General features: G+C 36.8%; 1 protein-coding gene across 5 annotated transcripts in view; it reads left to right on the top strand.

Annotated features, from left to right (window-relative positions):
• The window catches only part of mRNA-cap (RNA guanylyltransferase and 5'-phosphatase mRNA capping enzyme), a 450,753-nt gene that overhangs the window by 388,669 nt on the left and 43,661 nt on the right, over positions 1–18,423 (top strand). For all 5 annotated transcript variants that reach the window (XM_090411578.1, XM_090411577.1, XM_090411573.1 and 2 more), the window contains one exon: positions 6,558–6,621. In XM_090411578.1, the coding sequence (XP_090267704.1) occupies positions 6,558–6,621 (64 nt within the window). The remainder of the gene's footprint in view (positions 1–6,557; positions 6,622–18,423) is intronic.

Below are 18,423 nucleotides of genomic sequence, written 5' to 3'. Positions count from 1 at the left end.
TTGGATTTGACTACTTCGCTTGTGTCATGCTGGCTGCTTCTTTCCCAATTACAAACACTTCCAGTTTCGTGCATACCCATGTGCTGTTCTTGAATGGTGAAGGCTTTTGAAATGCATTCAGAATTTTCAAATTTGTCACACTTGGATGACTGATTATGTTTGCAAGAACCAACCAATATAGATAATTCTGTAGTGTTGACATTTTTAGATTTTTATCCTATTTCACCCTGCAGTTTTCATATCCTGCATGCTATAGTGGTAGAGGAAGCTTCACAGTATAGTGTAAGGTAATGTCTTTTTTTTTATAAAAGTGATCAAGGACCTCTGGCTCATCGTTAATATTCATAAATGCTCTTGATCTCAAATGAAGTATGCTGTACTTGTTTCTCTGGCATTAAGCTCTAATACTGAACTGAACTAGTAAATTATGTATGTAATTGCCTGGCTATTTGGTTGAGTGGTTAGCAAATTTGCCTTCCGACCAACAGGTCATGGGTTCAGTCCTGTTGTAGGCATGGATGTTTGTGATTGTTTTTAGGTGGGAGATAAATTTCATTGTCTGGTGTGAGCGCACTGCCCTAATAATGCTTATTAAGGGTCTGAAGTGGCTTGGAAAAAGTTCCATGTTTGGCCTCTAGAGCAGTTTCTGACTATTAAAAATACAGAAAAAATTATAAAAATTAATTAAAAAATAGGGAGAAAAACAGCACTCATGGTACTAATACACTATAGACTCATGATTGGGAAAAACCATAAAAACACCTTTCGTGAATTGTAATAACAAAGGAAAAAAATTATCAGCGATAGCTTGTGAATGATACAACCATAATATCATAATATATATCTGCTGAACTTATATATTTTCTGCATTTGTTTTAATATAATGATTACATAATTTGTGTTTAGTGCATCTAATTATATTGGTTTTAAGTCAGAGTACAGTTTCTTAACATATAGAAAATTTTTTCTCAATTGACTAGCACAATCTGCTGGTTCTAATTATAGTGTTACCATTAAGGATGTGGCAAATATTCAGTTTTGCTTTGGTATTACTGATTTACCGTGTTTTTCAGATATTTGGCCAAATCAGTGGAAAGATTAAGTATTCAGCTGGCCAAAGCAGAAAAATTCCTGTTACATACATCATAATAAATGATGTATTCAAAGCTAATGTGTAAACTTATTCTGCAGTAAAATTTCTCAGAAAATTTCTTTCAGCTCTGGCTACCAGCTTAGTCAGAAATATTTATAAAGAAAGCAGACTTATGCTTCTTCAAAAAATGCTGAAAAATTTATTGTAATGTATAATTTATCGAGAATTCATTTTGATTTTGAATCCATAATTATTCTCTATTTCACAATTTGAAATAAGTTCATTAATACTTTTGTTATTCTAAGAAATAAGTGCAATATTTTGTTAACTTATGATTTTTATGCTATATTGTTTTTTAAATATGATGTTTACTTGTGAAATTAAATGAGGGTTTTATTATATCCAACTGGAGGATGTTATGGATCCATGTATATGTTATAATCAAATGTAGAAAGAAAATGAAGTTTCAAAAATTTACCAGGCAAGCTTACAGGAACAAGACTTGCCTAGACTGCACTATTTAAACAACGTGAACTCCATCCACAACCTGTGTATTCATCTTTTAGTAATGCATTGATTAAGTTTCACTAGCCTCAAACACCAGGCTTCAAATTGACCAAGTTAAAAAAAATTATGAATGGAAATGAAGACAAAAGCTCATTAAGTGCTGTAACTAAGCTATATCAGAAAGATCAATTTTCATAAGTAGTGAGTGCATTATAAAATATTAAACTATGGAGCTGAGAAGCTTATATTTATCTTACCTAGGTGCTATAATAGACAATATTATTATTATTATTGTTCAGGGAAACTCCAAGGAGTCGACAGACTCATCGAGGGAGGCCCTAACATCATGTCAAGAACAACTATTCAACATTCACACAGTATCTATCATACCTTACCTTGAACTCATTCAGGGTCGTAGCACCCACAACAGACTCTGAGGGATTATTCCAATCATTCACCACTCTCCAAGTAAAAAACCTAGCTCTAACACCCTTGTCAACCATGCTCTTGCCCAGCTTCCATGCATGGCCCCTAGTCCTTTCACCACCAGTCATATTTTCAAAAATATCTTCTGGATCAATCTTATAAAAACCCTTCAGTAATTTGAATGTCTCAATCATATCACCCCTCCTTCGCTATCGTCCAATTTCTGCAACCCACAAATCTTCAACCTGTTGTCATAAGGTTCATTCCACAGACCTGCTATCATCTTGGTCACTCGTCTCTGGACCCTCTCCACTTCCTCCCCATCACGAAGAAACCCTGGTGCCCATAACTGGGCACAGAAGTCCAGATGGGGTATCCTCTGTATCGAGCCTTGATCTTATCAAGGCTCGATACAGAGGAACAACAACTTGTTTGTCTCTGCATGTTAAAGTATTTTTCAGAAGCCAAGTGATTTGGTGAGCTGTTTTAGTCACTTTTGCAATGTGCCCCCTAAACATCAACTCCCTATCCACCAACACTCCCAAATCCCTGGCCTCATCAATCTCCTTAAGTACGATTCCACCAATGCGATATACTGCTGCTATTCTTTTCACCCCAAAGTGCATAACCTTACACTTTGCCACATTAAATTGACATCCATTTTTCCTAGCCCAGTCCTCCAAACTATCCAAATCATCCTGTAAAATTTTGACATCCTATGCACTCACAATTGCTCTGCCCAACTTTGCATCATCAGCAAACAAGTGAACACTTCCTCTCAAATCCTTTCCAATATCATTGATGAACAAATTGAAAAGCAGTGGTCCAAGAACAGAGCCCTGCGGCACTCCACTAGCCACAAGATGTCTTTTTGACTCCACTCCTGAATAAACCACTCTCTGGTATCTCTTCTTCAACCACCCTCCTATCCATCTCACCAAAATTATATCCATCCCCATCTGCTCCAGTTTACTGATTAGGGTTCCATGTGGTATCCTGTCAAAGGCCTTGGCAAGGTCCAGTAGTATCACTGTAAACCAATTATCCCTATCCAGTTCAGCCGTCACTGTGTTATAAAACATGAGCAAGTTACTGAGGCATGATCTACCCTTCACAAAACCATGTCCCCCATACAATATCCCATTTTCATCTATCCAATCCTGTATTCTTTTCTTGACTAATTTCTCTAAGACCTTGACAATGATTCCTGATATGCTAATCGGTCGGTAATTTACAACAGCAGTCTTGGAACCACCTTTATGCAGTGGAACTATTTTCCCCTCTTTCCACCCCCTCGGGACTAACCGAGACCCGAAAATCAAATAAAACAAAATGGTCAAGGGTACTGACAATTCTTTAGCTGCTTTTTATACAACACGAGCTGGTATGCCATCCAATCCCACAGATGTATTGACATTGAGGTTATACAATAGACTACTCACCTCTGCTTCATTCATCACAATTTCCGTATAATCTACTGATTTATTCGTTTCTGCAATGTCACCACCTGGATGATATATTCTTGCAAAGTGCTGACTCAGTAACTCAACTATGTCAACTGGTTCAGTTACCCCCCCCCCTACCATCGGCATTCTTTAAAATCATTCTGCCATGTACATTTTTCCTTTTACATGCTACATATCTAAAAAACTGTTTAGGATTCTCTTTAGCCTGCTTGGCCAGTGTTCTTTCGTAATCCTTTTTTGCTTTTCTTACCACACTCGTCACCCTTCTGGCCTGCACTTTATACCGTTCATGTGCCTGCTGGTCACCTTTCTCCTTAAATTCCCTCCATAGTTGTTTCTTTTTTTGCAGCTCAAGCTTAATGGTGTTATTCATCCGTTTAACCCCTACTTGATTTATTATTCAGACTCTAGGTATACAGTCAGCCATTGCTTCATGCAAGCACTTCTTAACTACCTCCCATGCAATATCAACTTCTAGTCCTTGCAGTTGTACATGCCATGGCACTGAACCAATCAAACTCCTAAGCATGTCATACTTTCCAGCCCGATAATTCCACATGTACCCTGTCTTAATTGAAAATTCTACACCTTTAGCCCCCTTCTAAGTCAAGACCCTATGATCACTCTCACCGATTGGTGGCAATGTGGTCATATTTGTTACAGCCAAATCCTCAGATGTAATTACTAGGTCAAGCACTCTCTGACTACTAGTATTTTCCATTACATGCTGTCGCAGATAGTTATCCCTTAATAACCGCATAAAATCCAATTCTTTCCTCCTGTGTGTCCTCTCCTCACTCCAGTCAATGCGACCATAGTTGAAATCTCCCATAATAATCACCCTCCTTCCACTCATTTCTTCTATTTGCTTGTGCATACTGTCACCACCATCTTTTCCATCACCTGGTCTATAGCAGCACCCAATTGTATATTTAGTTCTGCTAGCCACAATCTCACACCAAATGGACTCAAATGTGCTCTTTTCTCTATCCTGCAATTCAACTTCTATTCTCCTTGGCTGTAGCTCATCAGCTATCATCAACAATACTCCTCCCCCATTTTATTCTCTTTGTCATTCCTGAACACACTATACCCATCGCATTCAATCCCACTAGCTATATCATCTACAGTCAGCCATGTTTCACTAATACCAATAACATGTGGTCTGGAAGTGCCAACCATGTCCAGAAACTCTTCCTTTTTGTTCCTAATACTCCTAGTATTAGTGTACATGAATTTAAGACCATTAGCCTACTTTGATTAACTATCCCACTCTGATTTGTTGTCCTTATTTGCTCTGGCATATTGTATTCATTCTTACATTCAACTGCCTCCCTAAGGACTGTATACCTACTCCCCCCCCCCCTAAACAAGTCTAGTTTCCCTGAATTTGCACATCCACTACATTCAGCAACACTTTCTCAAGTCTTCTTACACCATAAGAAGATTCATATATATTTTGTAACAAAATGTGGAAACAAGTGAAAGTAAGAAATATAGAAGAAATTTTCTAATTTTCAAAAAAATTACTAGCAAGATGATGAAAAGGTTACATTCTTACAAACAGGTAAATTTTCAAAAGCTTAACTTTTTTTACATTTGGCTATAAAATATGGATGGATCTATGATACTCCATTACATCACTTATTTCAAATTGAAGCATCTGAGCTCTGTACTTGAACTTGAATAGTTTTGAATAAAGAAGATAGCATATGAGAATGCAATTCTCAGCATCAGAGTTTCGTTGATCCATAATTTACAACACCGAAAGGAATACGTTTAGGTTCTTTGATAATTGCTCTTAAGCACTGGCTCCTGTTCACTTAAGAAAAATACAATTCTCTAAATAAGAAGTGCTTTGGCATTGAATGAGAATCTGTGTTATTTTAAGGTTTCTGTATGATCTGATGAAACTAGCAGTTCAAAACAACTGTCAGGTCAATGACACCTTAACCAAAATAACTAATAAAAGGCATATATATGGACTTGTTGGACATATAGTCCATATTCTATATATGTTCATATATGGAATATTCTGTTCATTTTCTGTCTGCCGCTCGACCTTTGTCCAGCAGTGGACAGAAAATGGCTGAAAATAAGAAGTAGAAGAAGATATGGACCCCTTGGCAACATGCTTTTTTTTTTAGTAGTGCAAGCTAAATAACTCTGATACCAAAGATTTATTCTCGTAGGCTCTCGGGTCAGTTTTCAAAACTTTTGAAGTTTTGAAAACTGACTCTCTCTCTCTCTCTGTGTGTGTGTGTGTGTCCTAATCATTCCCTCTTTTACCTTTATGGTGTCGAGGATAAGGTGTTCTTGATCATTATACGAGGTGTTACTGTTATACGAGAATAAGGTGGTTTTTTCCCTCCCACCGCAGTGGGAGGGAATAAACTCCCAGGCATATGGTTGCAAAGTGCATAGCCATTTGGCTAACTGTGCAGTCAGTCAGTGAGTGTGTGTGTGTGTGTTTATTTTCATGTTGTCACATGATTAGGTGAAGTATTATTACATGTGTTTTTTAATCTTCATTCTGCAATTTGGCCAAAGTATTGAATATTCTGGTGAAGTAATTAAATTTTATAAAATTTAATTACTCATTAAAAATTTTTATCAATTTTTAATGAGTTTTTATTTATTATTTTTTATATATATTTTTTTAAAACATTTGTTTATAAAATTTAATTTAGTATGCTTCAGCCGAACATTCAGTATTCAGGCCAAATCTCTCTTTGGTGCATTCCTAATTACCATACTAATATTAAATGAAGCTAACAAGAGATAACTGGTTAACTTAACTCATTTATTTTTTGTTTCATGGTAAATATTTTCTTATGTAGAAAAACTTTGGGTAATACTGAATACGATTTTGTGTGTAAAATAGTATTCTGTAAATTCTGTAATACCCAAAGTTCCTCTACAAATTACAAAAGTCACCAGTATAAATGTTAGTTTCAAATGCCGAAATAGTTTGTGTGTGTGTGTCTATAATAAAACTATTTTGTTCAGTTAGTTCAATTGGTTTCATAAATTTATCTAGTGCTTTTTTTTTCCCCCCAATGCAGTCAACTATCAGAATCCCTTGGATATCTTTATGTAGGAGGTAATCAACTATTTTCACAAATAAAGGTAATTTAAATTAAAATTCTTTTGTGTGATGTCTAATTTTATTGTAACTATTTATGATGCTTGTAAAAAGTACATTACTTTTTCACAGGACATGTACATTTAATCATTGAAATGTAAAAGGGTTAATCACTTGAGTGCTTTTAGTTTAGATCACATATGGGCAACCCGTGGGCTGGATCCGGCCCTAATCTATTTCTGCGAAGATTGTCTGATTCATGGTGGGAGTAAACATGGTGTGTTCTACTAACTCACATTAAGCTGACGTCATATGACGTATGCAAAACACACTATGTTTTCTCCAACCAAGGTCTCTTTCTCACTTTGACTAGCAACGTGTGTGAACGTGTTACAACGTCTCAGTTCAGTACTTGCATTGGTGTTGTGCTTTGTTCAGTGCCTGCGGTGTAGAAGACAGTTTTGTTTGACAGTTCTGGATATCACTTATAAATTTGGGACAATGTCAATGGTTATTGCAAAGTAGATGCAGAGAATCGTCAATTTCAAGGCAACTGGACAGAGGATTATTATTTTATTCTGAATAAAGGTTTGCCTGTATGTTTGCTGTGCAACGAATCCATATCCATCAACAAAGAATACAACTTCAAGAGACACTTTGCTTCGAGACATGCGGATCACCCAAAAATTGATGGAGAACTACGAAAAGATGAAATACAGAAGTTGAACAAGAACTTGGATACCCAGCAGCAAATGTTCAACAAGCAAAGGATGCAGCACCACAGCATTGTCAAAGCCAGCTTTGTGGTAAGCAAAAAAATTGCTAAGCATTCGAAGTCATTTGGTGAAGGAAAATTTATCAAAGAATGTCTGCTGGATGTTGCAAGTATAATATGTCCTGAAAAGAAAAAAAGACTTTGAGAATATGCGTTTGTCGAGACGTACTGTTGTCTGACGGATAGAAATTATGGCTGATGATATCAAAAAAAGTTTAAAAGAGAAGTCCTTTCTTTTAGGCTTGCACGGTGATCTGAATGCATTTTTGAAAATTATGGAGACAACTACCGTGTTTGAATAAAAACTTTAGTTTAATATAACTAAAATCTACAATTCGACGTTTCAACCTTTATGTCAAGGTCATCTTCTGGAGCGTACAAATATACACAAGAAACAAGCTATACTACAATCAAACTGGTTCGTTAAAGACACTGACCAACCGCTACCACAATTGTTGGCCTGACCTCTGGTGGTGATGGTGGGGGGGGAATACAAATTAAAAGTAAAAAATAAAAATTATACATCAACGCTAGAGTCCTATTATTTGTGTTGTCTTCTATATACATATATTAACATCATTCCAGCCATTTGGAGTGGAATGGTTTCTAATACTAGCGGATGGGCTAGAGTCCTGACTTATGTCGAATCCTTCATATTAGGTTGGCTGAATGTGTGCCATCCAGATCCTTGGAATTTTCATACCATCTTTGTTATTGATATTTGGGTGGTTTATCAGGATTTCGCAGGATTCCTTAAATTTTCTTTCGTACCAGGTTTTTGTGCGGTGTAAGGAGCAGGTGCTTTTCCATTTGATTTGGTGTAAGGTGTTAAGTGCGTGGTCTGAGAGGCCTGCTTCACCATAATGGTTATATTTGATGTGTCTAATGTGTTCTTTCTTGCGTATAGGGATTGTCCGTCCTGTTTCTCCAATGTATGGTAAGGCTGCACCTGTAACTTACCATACATTGGAGAAACAGGACGGACAATCCCTATACGCAAGAAAGAACACATTAGACACATCAAATATAACCATTATGGTGAAGCAGGCCTCTCAGACCACGCACTTAACACCTTACACCAAATCAACTGGAAAAGCACCTGCTCCTTACACCGCACAAAAACCTGGTACGAAAGAAAATTTAAGGAATCCTGCGAAATCCTGATAAACCACCCAAATATCAATAACAAAGATGGTATGAAAATTCCAAGGATCTGGATGGCACACATTCAGCCAACCTAATATGAAAGATTCGACATAAGTCAGGACTCTAGCCAATCCGCTAGTATTAGAAACCATTCCACTCCAACTGGCTGGAATGATGTTAATATATGTATATAGAAGACAACACAAATAATAAGACTCTAGCGTTGATGTATAATTTTTATTTTTTACTTTTAATTTTTATTTTTATTTTTTCCCACCAGAGGTCAGGCCAACAATTGTGGTAGCGGTTGGTCAGTGTCTTTAACGAACCAGTTTGATTTTAGTATAGCTTGTTTCTTGTGTATATTTGTATGCTCCAGAAGATGACCTTGACATAAAGGTCGAAACGTCGAATTGTAGATTTTAGTTATATTAAACTAAAGTTTTTATTCAAACACCTTAGTTGTCTCCATAATTTTCAAAAATGCATTTAAAAGAGAAGATTGCTACATTGGAAGCATTTTCAATTGCTTTGGATGACAGCACCGATGCCTCAGATACAGCACAACTAGTAATATTTATTCGAGGAGTTGATGCGCATTACAACATCACAGAAGAATTATTGGCGCTTCGGCCATTAAAAGGAACAACTACCGGTGAAGATATATTTGAAACAGTCAACACAGTCTTCAAGAGATTTGGACTTAAATGGAATTCACTATCTTGCATATGCACTGATGGAGCCCCTGCAATGGTTGGTGCACAGAATGGATTTATTGGAATAGTTCATGAAAGAGCAACAGAACTACAGATCCATCTGGAAAATTTAAAAAATTTTAACTGCATTATCCACCAACGAAATCTGTGTGCAAAATCGATTAAATTCACAAATGTTATGGAAGTGTAGTAGCCAGTATTAACTTTATTAAGTCACGTGCACTTAATCACCGCCAATTTAATGAGTATTTGGCAGACCTATTTTCAGATTATGAAGATGTGTCTTATTATTGTGAAGTGAGGTGGTTGAGTAAAGGTAAAATGTTAAAATGATTTTATGATCTGAGACAAGACATTGCAGATTTTATGGGCATAAAAGGAAACACAATTAACCAAGCAAAAGATGATGACTGGGTGTGTGATTTAGCATTCCTTGTAGATGTCACCGGATACCTTAACGAACTGAATCTTAAATTGCAAAAACAAGGACAATTGGTTTATGAACTGCATGGACATGTCAAACCTTTTTGTAATAAACTAAGATTGTTGGAAAGTCAGATAAGACCTAAAAATTGTTATCATTTTCCTACTCTAGCAACTCATAAAAATATCCCTTATAATTGTTATGGAGATGAACTGAAGGCACTAATAGACCAATTTGATACAAGGTTTGCCGACTTCAAAAACAAAGACTCCACATTTGCTATATTTGCTCGTCTGATGGATGCTGATGTAAATAATGTGCTGGAAAACTTACAGATGGAACTTATTGAGCTTCAGGTGGATTTAGTGCTAAAATCACAATTTAGCAACATTGCTTTGACGGATTTTTGTAAATTTTATTTGGTGGAAGAAAAATAACAGGGAGAATAAAATGGGGGGAGGAGTATTGTTGATGATAGCTGATGAGCTACAGCCAAGGAGAAGAGAAGTTGAATTGCAGGATAGAGAAAAGAGCACATTTGAGGCTATTTGGTGTGAGATTGTGGCTAGCAGAACTAAATATACAATTGAGTGCTGCTATAGACCAGGTGATGGAAAAGATGGTGGTGACAGTTTGCACAAGCAAATAGAAGAAATGAGTGGAAGGAGGGTAATTATTATGGGAGATTTCAACTATGGTCGCATTGATTGGAGTGAGGAGAGGACACACAGGAGGAAGGAATTGGATTTTATGCAGTTATTAAGGGATAACTATCTGCGACAGCATGTAATGGAAAATACTAGTAGTCAGAGAGTGCTTGACCTAGTAATTACATCTAAGGATTTGGCTGTAACAAATATGACACATTGCCACCAGTTGGTGAGAGAGTGATCATAGGGTTTTGACTTTGGAGGTGGCTAAAGGTGTGGAATTTTCAATTAAGACAGTGTACATGTGGAATTATCGGACTGGAAAGTATGACAAGCTTAGGAGTTTGATTGGTTCAGTGCAATGGCATGTACAACTGCAAAGACTAGAAGTTGATAGTGCATGGGAGGCAGTTAAGAAGTGTTTGCATGAAGCAATGGCTGACTGTATACCTAGAGTCCGAATAATAAATCAAGTAGGGGTTAAATGGATGAATAACACCATTAAGCTTGAACCGCAAAAAAAAGAAACAACTATGGAGGGAATTTAAGGAGAAAGGCGACCAGCAGGCACATGAACAGTATAAAGCGCAGGCCAGAAGGGTAACGAGTGTGGTAAGAAAAGCAAAAAAGGATTATGAAAGAACATTGGCCATGCAGGCTAAAGAGAATCCTAAACAGTTTTTTAGATATGTAGCATGTAAAAGGAAAAATGTACATGGCAGAATGATTTTAAAGAATGCCGATGGTAGGGAGGTAACTGAATCAGTTGATATAGTTGAGTTACTGAGTGAGCACTTTGCAAGTATATATCATCTAGTTGGTGACATTGCAGAAACGAATAAACCAGTAGATTATACGGGAATTGTGGTGAATGAAGTGGAGGTGAGTAGTCTATTGCATAACCTCAATCCTACATCCGTGGGATTGGATGATATACCAGCTCGTGTCGTACAAGAAGCAGCTAAAGAATTGTTAGTTCCCTTGACAATTTTGTTTAATTTGATTTTCGGGTCTGGGTTAGTCCCGAGGGGAAAATAGTTCCACTGCATAAAGGTGGTTCCAAGGCTGTTGTAAATTACCGACCGATTAGCATATCAGGAATCATTGTCAAGGTCTTAGAGAAATTAGTCAGTAAAAGAATACAGGATTGGATAGATGGAAATGTGATATTGTATAGGGGACAACATGGTTTGGTGAAGGGTAGATCATGCCTCAGTAACTTCCTCACGTTTTATAACAGTGACGGCTGAACTGGATAGGGGCAATGGGTTTACAGTGATACTACTGGACCTTGCCAAGGCCTTTGACAGGATACCACATGGAACCCTAATCAGTAAACTGGAGCAGATGGGGATAGATATAGGGTTGGTGAGATGGACAGGAGAGTGGTTGAACGAGAGATACCAGAGAGTGGTTTATTCAGGAGTGGAGTCTAAAAGACGTCTTGTGACTAGTGGAGTGCTGCAGGGCTCTGTTCTTGGACCACTGCTTTTCAATTTGTTCATCAATGATATAGGAAAGGATTTGAGAGGAAGTGTTCACTTGTTTGCTGATGATGCAAAGTTGGGCAGAGCAATTGTGAGTGCACAGGTTGTCAAAATTTTACAGGATGATTTGGATAATTTGGAGGACTGGGCTAGGAAAAATGGATGTCAATTTAATGTGGCAAAGTGTAAGCTTATGCACTTTGGGGTGAAAAGAATAGCAGCAGTATATCGCATTGGTGGAACCGTACTCCAGGAGATTGATGAGGCCAGGGATTTGGGAGTGTTGGTGGATAGGGAATTGAAGTTTAGGGGGCACATTGCAAAAGTGACTAAATCAGCTCATCAAATCACTTGGCTTCTGAAAAATATTTTAACATGCAGAGACAAACAAGTTGTTGTTCCTCTGTATCGAGCCTTGATAAGACCCCATCTGGACTACTGTACCCAGTTATGGGCACCAGGGTTTTTTCTTGATGGGGAGGAAGTGGAGAAGATCCAGAGAAGAGTGACCAAGATGATAGAAGGTCTGTGGAATGAACGTTATAATGTGGTATCGTCCAATCTCTACGTTGCAGAGATTTGGACGATATGCGAAGGAAGGGTGATATGATTGAGACATTCAAATTACTGAAGGGTTTCTATAAGATTGATCCAGAAGATATTTTTGAAAATATGACTGGTGGTGGTGGGAGGACTAGGGGCTATGCATGGAAGCTGTACAAGAGCATGGTTGACAAGGGAGTTAGAGCTAGGTTTTTCTAGGTTCTAGAAAAAGTTTTCTAGGTTTTTCTATTCGACCTTGAATGAGTTCAAGGCAAGGTATGATAGATACTGTGTCAATGTCGAATAGTTGTTCTTGACATGATGTTAGGGCCTCCCTCGATGAGTCTGTCGACTCCTTGGAGTTGCTCGGAACAATAATAATAATAATAATAAAAATATATATATATATACAAATTTATGAGCTTTTCAAGAAAAAGTATTTGTCTTTTCGGCAGCACATATGTATGAACAGTTTTTTTGAGGATGAAATACAATAAATCAAAAATTCGGACAAGAATAACGGAGAAAACTTTGAATATTCTGTGCGATTATCCTTAAGTAATATTAATAGTCTCGTAGTTGAAGTGCAAGGCCAATCTTCACATTAAATTATGTCGTTCATTATATTATAAAATTTATGTAGAGCTTTATACCAAAGCATTATGTTATAAATAAATGAAATATGAAGTAACAACTTGTTTTAATTCATTTAATATTAATTTATTTTATTTAATAATTTGGTCCAGCCCTTGACTCGGAGACAGAATGATAATTTGGCCCCCGAACTAGGAAATGTTGCCCATGCCTGGTTTAGATGTTCTTGCAAATCACTCTCAAAGAAACTGCTTAATGAAGCCAGTCTTAATGTGTAACGTGAACAATTTTTTTATTGGATCAGTGGTTGTTATGAATTGCAGTGCAACTGATCTGTTCAGACTGATGACTTAATAACCTTCTGTGAATGGTGAAAATACAGTAACAATGCCCATTGTGATTACTACTTATCATGATCAGCAGCTTTTTAGAAACTGATTTCAAAAAAATAAATTTAGATCTCTATATGAAACACATTAGAAAAAGTTGTATGTGTAGTATAATAATACTAGATATTATCAGTATGTAGTAGAATAGTGGCAGCTAAGATGGACCTGTTACGGGAATTTAATTTGAGATTTTGTTTGACACATTGTTTAATATCAGTCCCACACACTACAGGTCTCAAGCCTATGACACAACAGTTCCATATGTGGATGAGTAAGAGATGGACGAGAAGAATGTGTTAATGTCCTTTTTGTAAGCCTAAAGCTTGTCATTGGGGAAGACAGTGTGAAGATGTTCCAGAGAGCAATGTAGGGAAGATGAAAGCAGAGGATGAGAAGTTGGTTTGATGAGTTTGAACTTGAACTCTAAATGGGTGTTGACTGGCAGCTGCTCATGTTCGCATATGAGTACAAGAAAGCAGAAGGATTGTAGCAGCCAGTTCAGATGAGCAATGTCCTCGAAAATACTTGTAGTAGAGAGAGAGATAATACAGTAACTGAATGTCTGTGAGAAAGTGACAGAGGGAAGGATCATGAATTAAGTGAACTGCTTGCTTTTATATACAATCAAGCATTCTGAAAGAATTTTAGGTTCATCCCAAATGTGGAAACAGTATTCTAAGGTTGGGAAGATTTGAGCTGTATAAAGTGTCAGGAGTTAGGTAAGAGATAAGTACTGTTTGGAATGGAAAAGCATACCAAGTTTTTGGAGGCTGAAGAAGCTATGGAAAGTTGCCAAGGTAGCTCATAGGATTATTTGGTTGCTGAAGAACACATTAACAAGCAGAGATAAGGAAATTATCATTCCTTTTTATGACTTTTATACAGCCTCATTTGGATTTCTTATGGATGGAGAGGATCTAGAAGCAAGTGACCTAGATGCTAAGTGGTGCTTGGAATACACCCTAATGTTAAACTGTAAGGATCTTTGGGTTGCAGAAGTTGAGTTACAGGCAGAAAAAGAGAGGGATATAATAGAAACATTTCAGTTATTAAAAGAGCTTTATTGGATTGATGCAGAGATAATTTTTAAGCATTTGGTTAGAGGAGTCAGTAAAAGGGATCATTCCTGGAAATTGAGTGAGAGAGAGTGTGGTCAGCAAAGGTATATAGCTACATTTTTCACTTGAAGAGTGATGAACAAATGGAATGGGTTTCTACAATATTAATTTTTCCAGTGGCTTTTCCCTTCACAGAATCAACAGAACTATTCCTATTCTTCTCTTCCCCCCTAAAAAAATCATAACACAAAAAGTCTGTTGCCATTTTTTACATCCAACACACCTGAGAAAAAATTTCACATTCTTAATAGCTGTGTCATACAGACCTCCTTCAATACCAAAAGTTAGCTATACATCAGCTCACTGAAAGATCCTTTAATCATCCTGGACCATCTTGGGATCTACAGAATTTCTCCTGCAAATTTTCATACTTTCAACAAACTGGAGGAACACAGAATCGATGTCCATAACCTCTGCTACAGCTGTTTTGGAGTGGCAGACCATGCCATGGATACAAATCACCAGTCCAAGGGAAACTTAACCTAATCTCACTTTTATACATAAGCTTATATAAATTGGGGAGCCTATTTTATAATCTGCCACATCATTAAATTGCCACATATGAACAAAATTGGCTGCCTCACTATATCAAAAAATCTGGGAGATCATTTTCTTCAGCAAAATTCTGCACCCACAGAAGGCAACAGTTGGAACTTTGGGATTCTGCCTTTCCTAATCAATTTGTGTTTGAATTCCTGTTAGTGTGCTTGCACCTTCTTCTCTCTTCCATCAGCTTTCTTCAGAGCTTTTCAGCAAGATTCTGCACCCACAGAAGGCAACAATTAGAACTGTGGGATTCTGTCTTTGTGTTTGGATTCCTGTTAGTGTGTTTGCATCTTCTTCTTCTCTCTTCCATCATCTATGTGGATGATGTTGAGGCCGAATGAACTCTTTCCACTTCCGTCTGTCCCGAGAGAGTCCGAACAATTTTGTCCAGTTTGGTGTCGCTTGTTGTGATTCGGTTTTCGGGTCCTCTTTTATCTATCCATCTAATTCTGCACCGTCCTTTGGATCTTTTACCTTCCATAGTTGTATTCAGGGCTTTAGATGGTAGTCTTTCTGTTCCCATTCTGGTCATTATTGGAAATTATGTAATTTTCAATAATGACCAGAATGTAATTAAATAATAATAATCTGAAATTATTATTTCTTGTTTTAGTCATTTCCTTATGTCTTCGTTTCTTAGTCGATCAATCAGAGATACTCCAAGTAATCTTCTTACCCAACCCATTTCATTAACTAATAATTTTTTCTCTTCACCCTTTTTGAGATTCCAGCATTCACTTCCATAGAGGAGTATTGGGAGGACCATTGTTTCATGGATTCTTACTTTTGTTATTTGTTTGATGTCTCCCTTCTTGCCTTCCATATTTTATTAAATCATCCAAAAGTTTGGGATGCTTGACTGATTCGGCTGTTTATATCTTTTATAATTTCACCATTGTACTCAATAACTCCTCCAAGGTAGATGAAGTTTTCTACTTGCTCTGGATTCTTACTATCATTTTCAATTTTCAGATTGGTGCTTCTTTTTCCTATTTGCATAATTGTTGTTTTGTCTATATTTATGTTTCATCCAGATTTTATACACTCCTCCTTTATTTTATCAGAAATTCACTGTAGATTTTCTTCTGTGCTTGCAAGTAATGCAATGTCGTCTGCAAATTTTAAATTTGTCACATTTTCCCCCATATATTTTGATTCCGGAGTCTTCATTGTTTAAGGCCTTATTGGTTGCTTCTTCCAGTGTAAGATTGAACAGGTCTGGTGACAGATTGCATTCCTGTCTTACTCTGCTCTCTGTGTGGAACCAGTTGGTTAAGGTGTCCTCCATTCGTACTGCACTTTCAGATTTCTCATACAGATTCTTTATTATTCTTATGGTTTTTTTGGGAATTCCAAATTCTTCCATAGTTCTCTTCTACGGATTGAATCAAATGCCTGACAAAAGTCTATGAAATTTATGTATCAACTTTGGTTGTACTCCAGTATCTTTTCTATTAGCAGTCTTAAGGTGAATAGTTGATCAATTGTGCTTCGCCCTGGTCTGAAACCTGCTTGTTCTTCTCCTAGTGCCAGTTCTATATATGGCTTAATTTGTTTTTGGAGTACTTTCGTAAAAACTTTACTTGGAATACTGAGGAGGCTAATGCCTCTGTAATTATTGTATTCTGTTTTATCTCCTTTTTTGTATATAGGAGTTATGACTGATTTGGTTGATCAATGCACTGCTTCGTTTTTGTAGATCCTTTCAAATAATGTTTTTAATGGTTCCAAAAGTTGTTCCTTTCCTGCTTTTAAGAATTCTGCATGTATTTGATCAATGCCAGGTGCTTTCCTAGTTTTGAGTTTTTCTATGCTGTGTGCTATTATTTCTTTGGTAAAGATATTTGTTTCCTCTTCCATTTCAGTGGCTGGAATCGTAATATCCTGGAAGCTGTATTTATTATATAAATCTTTGAAGTATTCTTCCCATCTGGCGATTCTTTTTGTTTTTCTTTCAGTTAGTTCTCCCTCTTTGTTTTTGATCATTATAATTTTTGTTGTCTGTGAATTTGGTCTATTTGTTTATATAATCCATGAAGGTTATTTTCTTTTGATAGCTTTTCTGCCATTTTGCAATTTTCTTCTAACCAGTTATTCTTGTCTCTTTTAACTAGTTTTCTAATTTCTCTGATTAATCTATTATATTCATATCTGCTATAGTTCTGTTTTAGTTTCATGCTTTTCCTTTGATCACTTAACTTTTTTACTGCATTCGAGATCCAATCCTTTTTACTTTCTCTTTCTGTGTAACCTATTGTTTTTTCTGCCAAATTTAATATTATTTCCTTTAATTTGCACCAATGTTCTTCGATGTTTATATTCTGTTTTGGTAGTTCCTTCAGGTTTTTATCTAGTTCTAGTTGATATTTTCGTAGAATATTGTTGTCTTGTATTTTGTATTGCTGTACTGCTTTTTGCAAATCTGTGTAGTCTTCCTCAATCTTCAATGTCTTCTTCTGATGATGTCGAAGTTGGTGAGTATACTTGAATAATAGTTAGTGATCCGATTGATGTTTTGAATCTTGCTTTACTCTAAAAGTACTTCCAGATTTTAACTTTATTCTTAGGTTTGCTAATACTAGCTTATGGTCTGATCCACAATCTGCAGAGAAGGATCTGCAATTTAAGATACTTGATTTCCATCTTTGGTTTACAATCATATTTTTGGTTTGTCTGTCTGGTGATATCCATGTCCATTTTCTTTGGGGTTTTGGATGTTTAAAGAGAGTGTTGGTTATTGTTAGTCTATTATTTGAGCAGAAGTTTAACAGTCTTTCGTCACGTTTATTGCTTTCTCCATACCCGAACTTTCTGATTACTCTTGGCCAGGTATCCCAGTCTTTGCCTACTTTTGCATTTAAGTTCCCCATTACAATTAGGAGATCTTGACTTGATGTCTGCTATACTGCTTTTTGCAAATCTATATAGAACTCCTCAATGTCCTCTTCTGATGATGTCGAAGTTGGTGAGTATACTTGAATAATAGTTAGTGATCCGATTGATATTTTGAATCTTGCTTTAATTATCCTAGGTGAGATAGGATTGTAGGACAATAGAGAGTTTTGAGCCTTTGGTTTTAATATGGGTGCTTTCTTGGTGTTTGTTGTCCTCCCTCCCTGCCTGCCTGAAGTTAAGATTTTGAACTGTCCATGGTGGAGTTCTCCTTTTCCAGTCCATCTGGTTTTGCAGAGTCCAATCACTTCCCATCGGTAGTTGGGAAGTGATTGGACAATGTTTGACCGGGAGACGGTTGAGCCGGCATGTATCTTTAGGTTGGTTAGAGTTCATTCGGTTTCAATGGTTAAGTTTTCATCGTGTCAACCACCACTCCTTGACTTGAATTCAGCTGCTTTTTTTAGTAGATAGTGGAAACTACAGTTTGAGAGGAAAGAGTCACCCCCCCCCTTGCCCTTGAGTTGCTCTAATAGCACTGGGGGGGGGGGTTAGAAGTAAGAGAG

This window comes from Typopeltis vanoorti, chromosome 21 (genome assembly GCF_054136105.1).
Source record: "Typopeltis vanoorti isolate ZY-2024b chromosome 21, IOZ_Tvanoo_1.0, whole genome shotgun sequence".
In the NCBI taxonomy this organism is placed as follows: domain Eukaryota; kingdom Metazoa; phylum Arthropoda; class Arachnida; order Uropygi; family Thelyphonidae; genus Typopeltis; species Typopeltis vanoorti.
The sequence above is the reverse complement of the archived record's forward strand: the minus strand, read 5'-3'. Positions and strand labels throughout refer to the sequence as shown.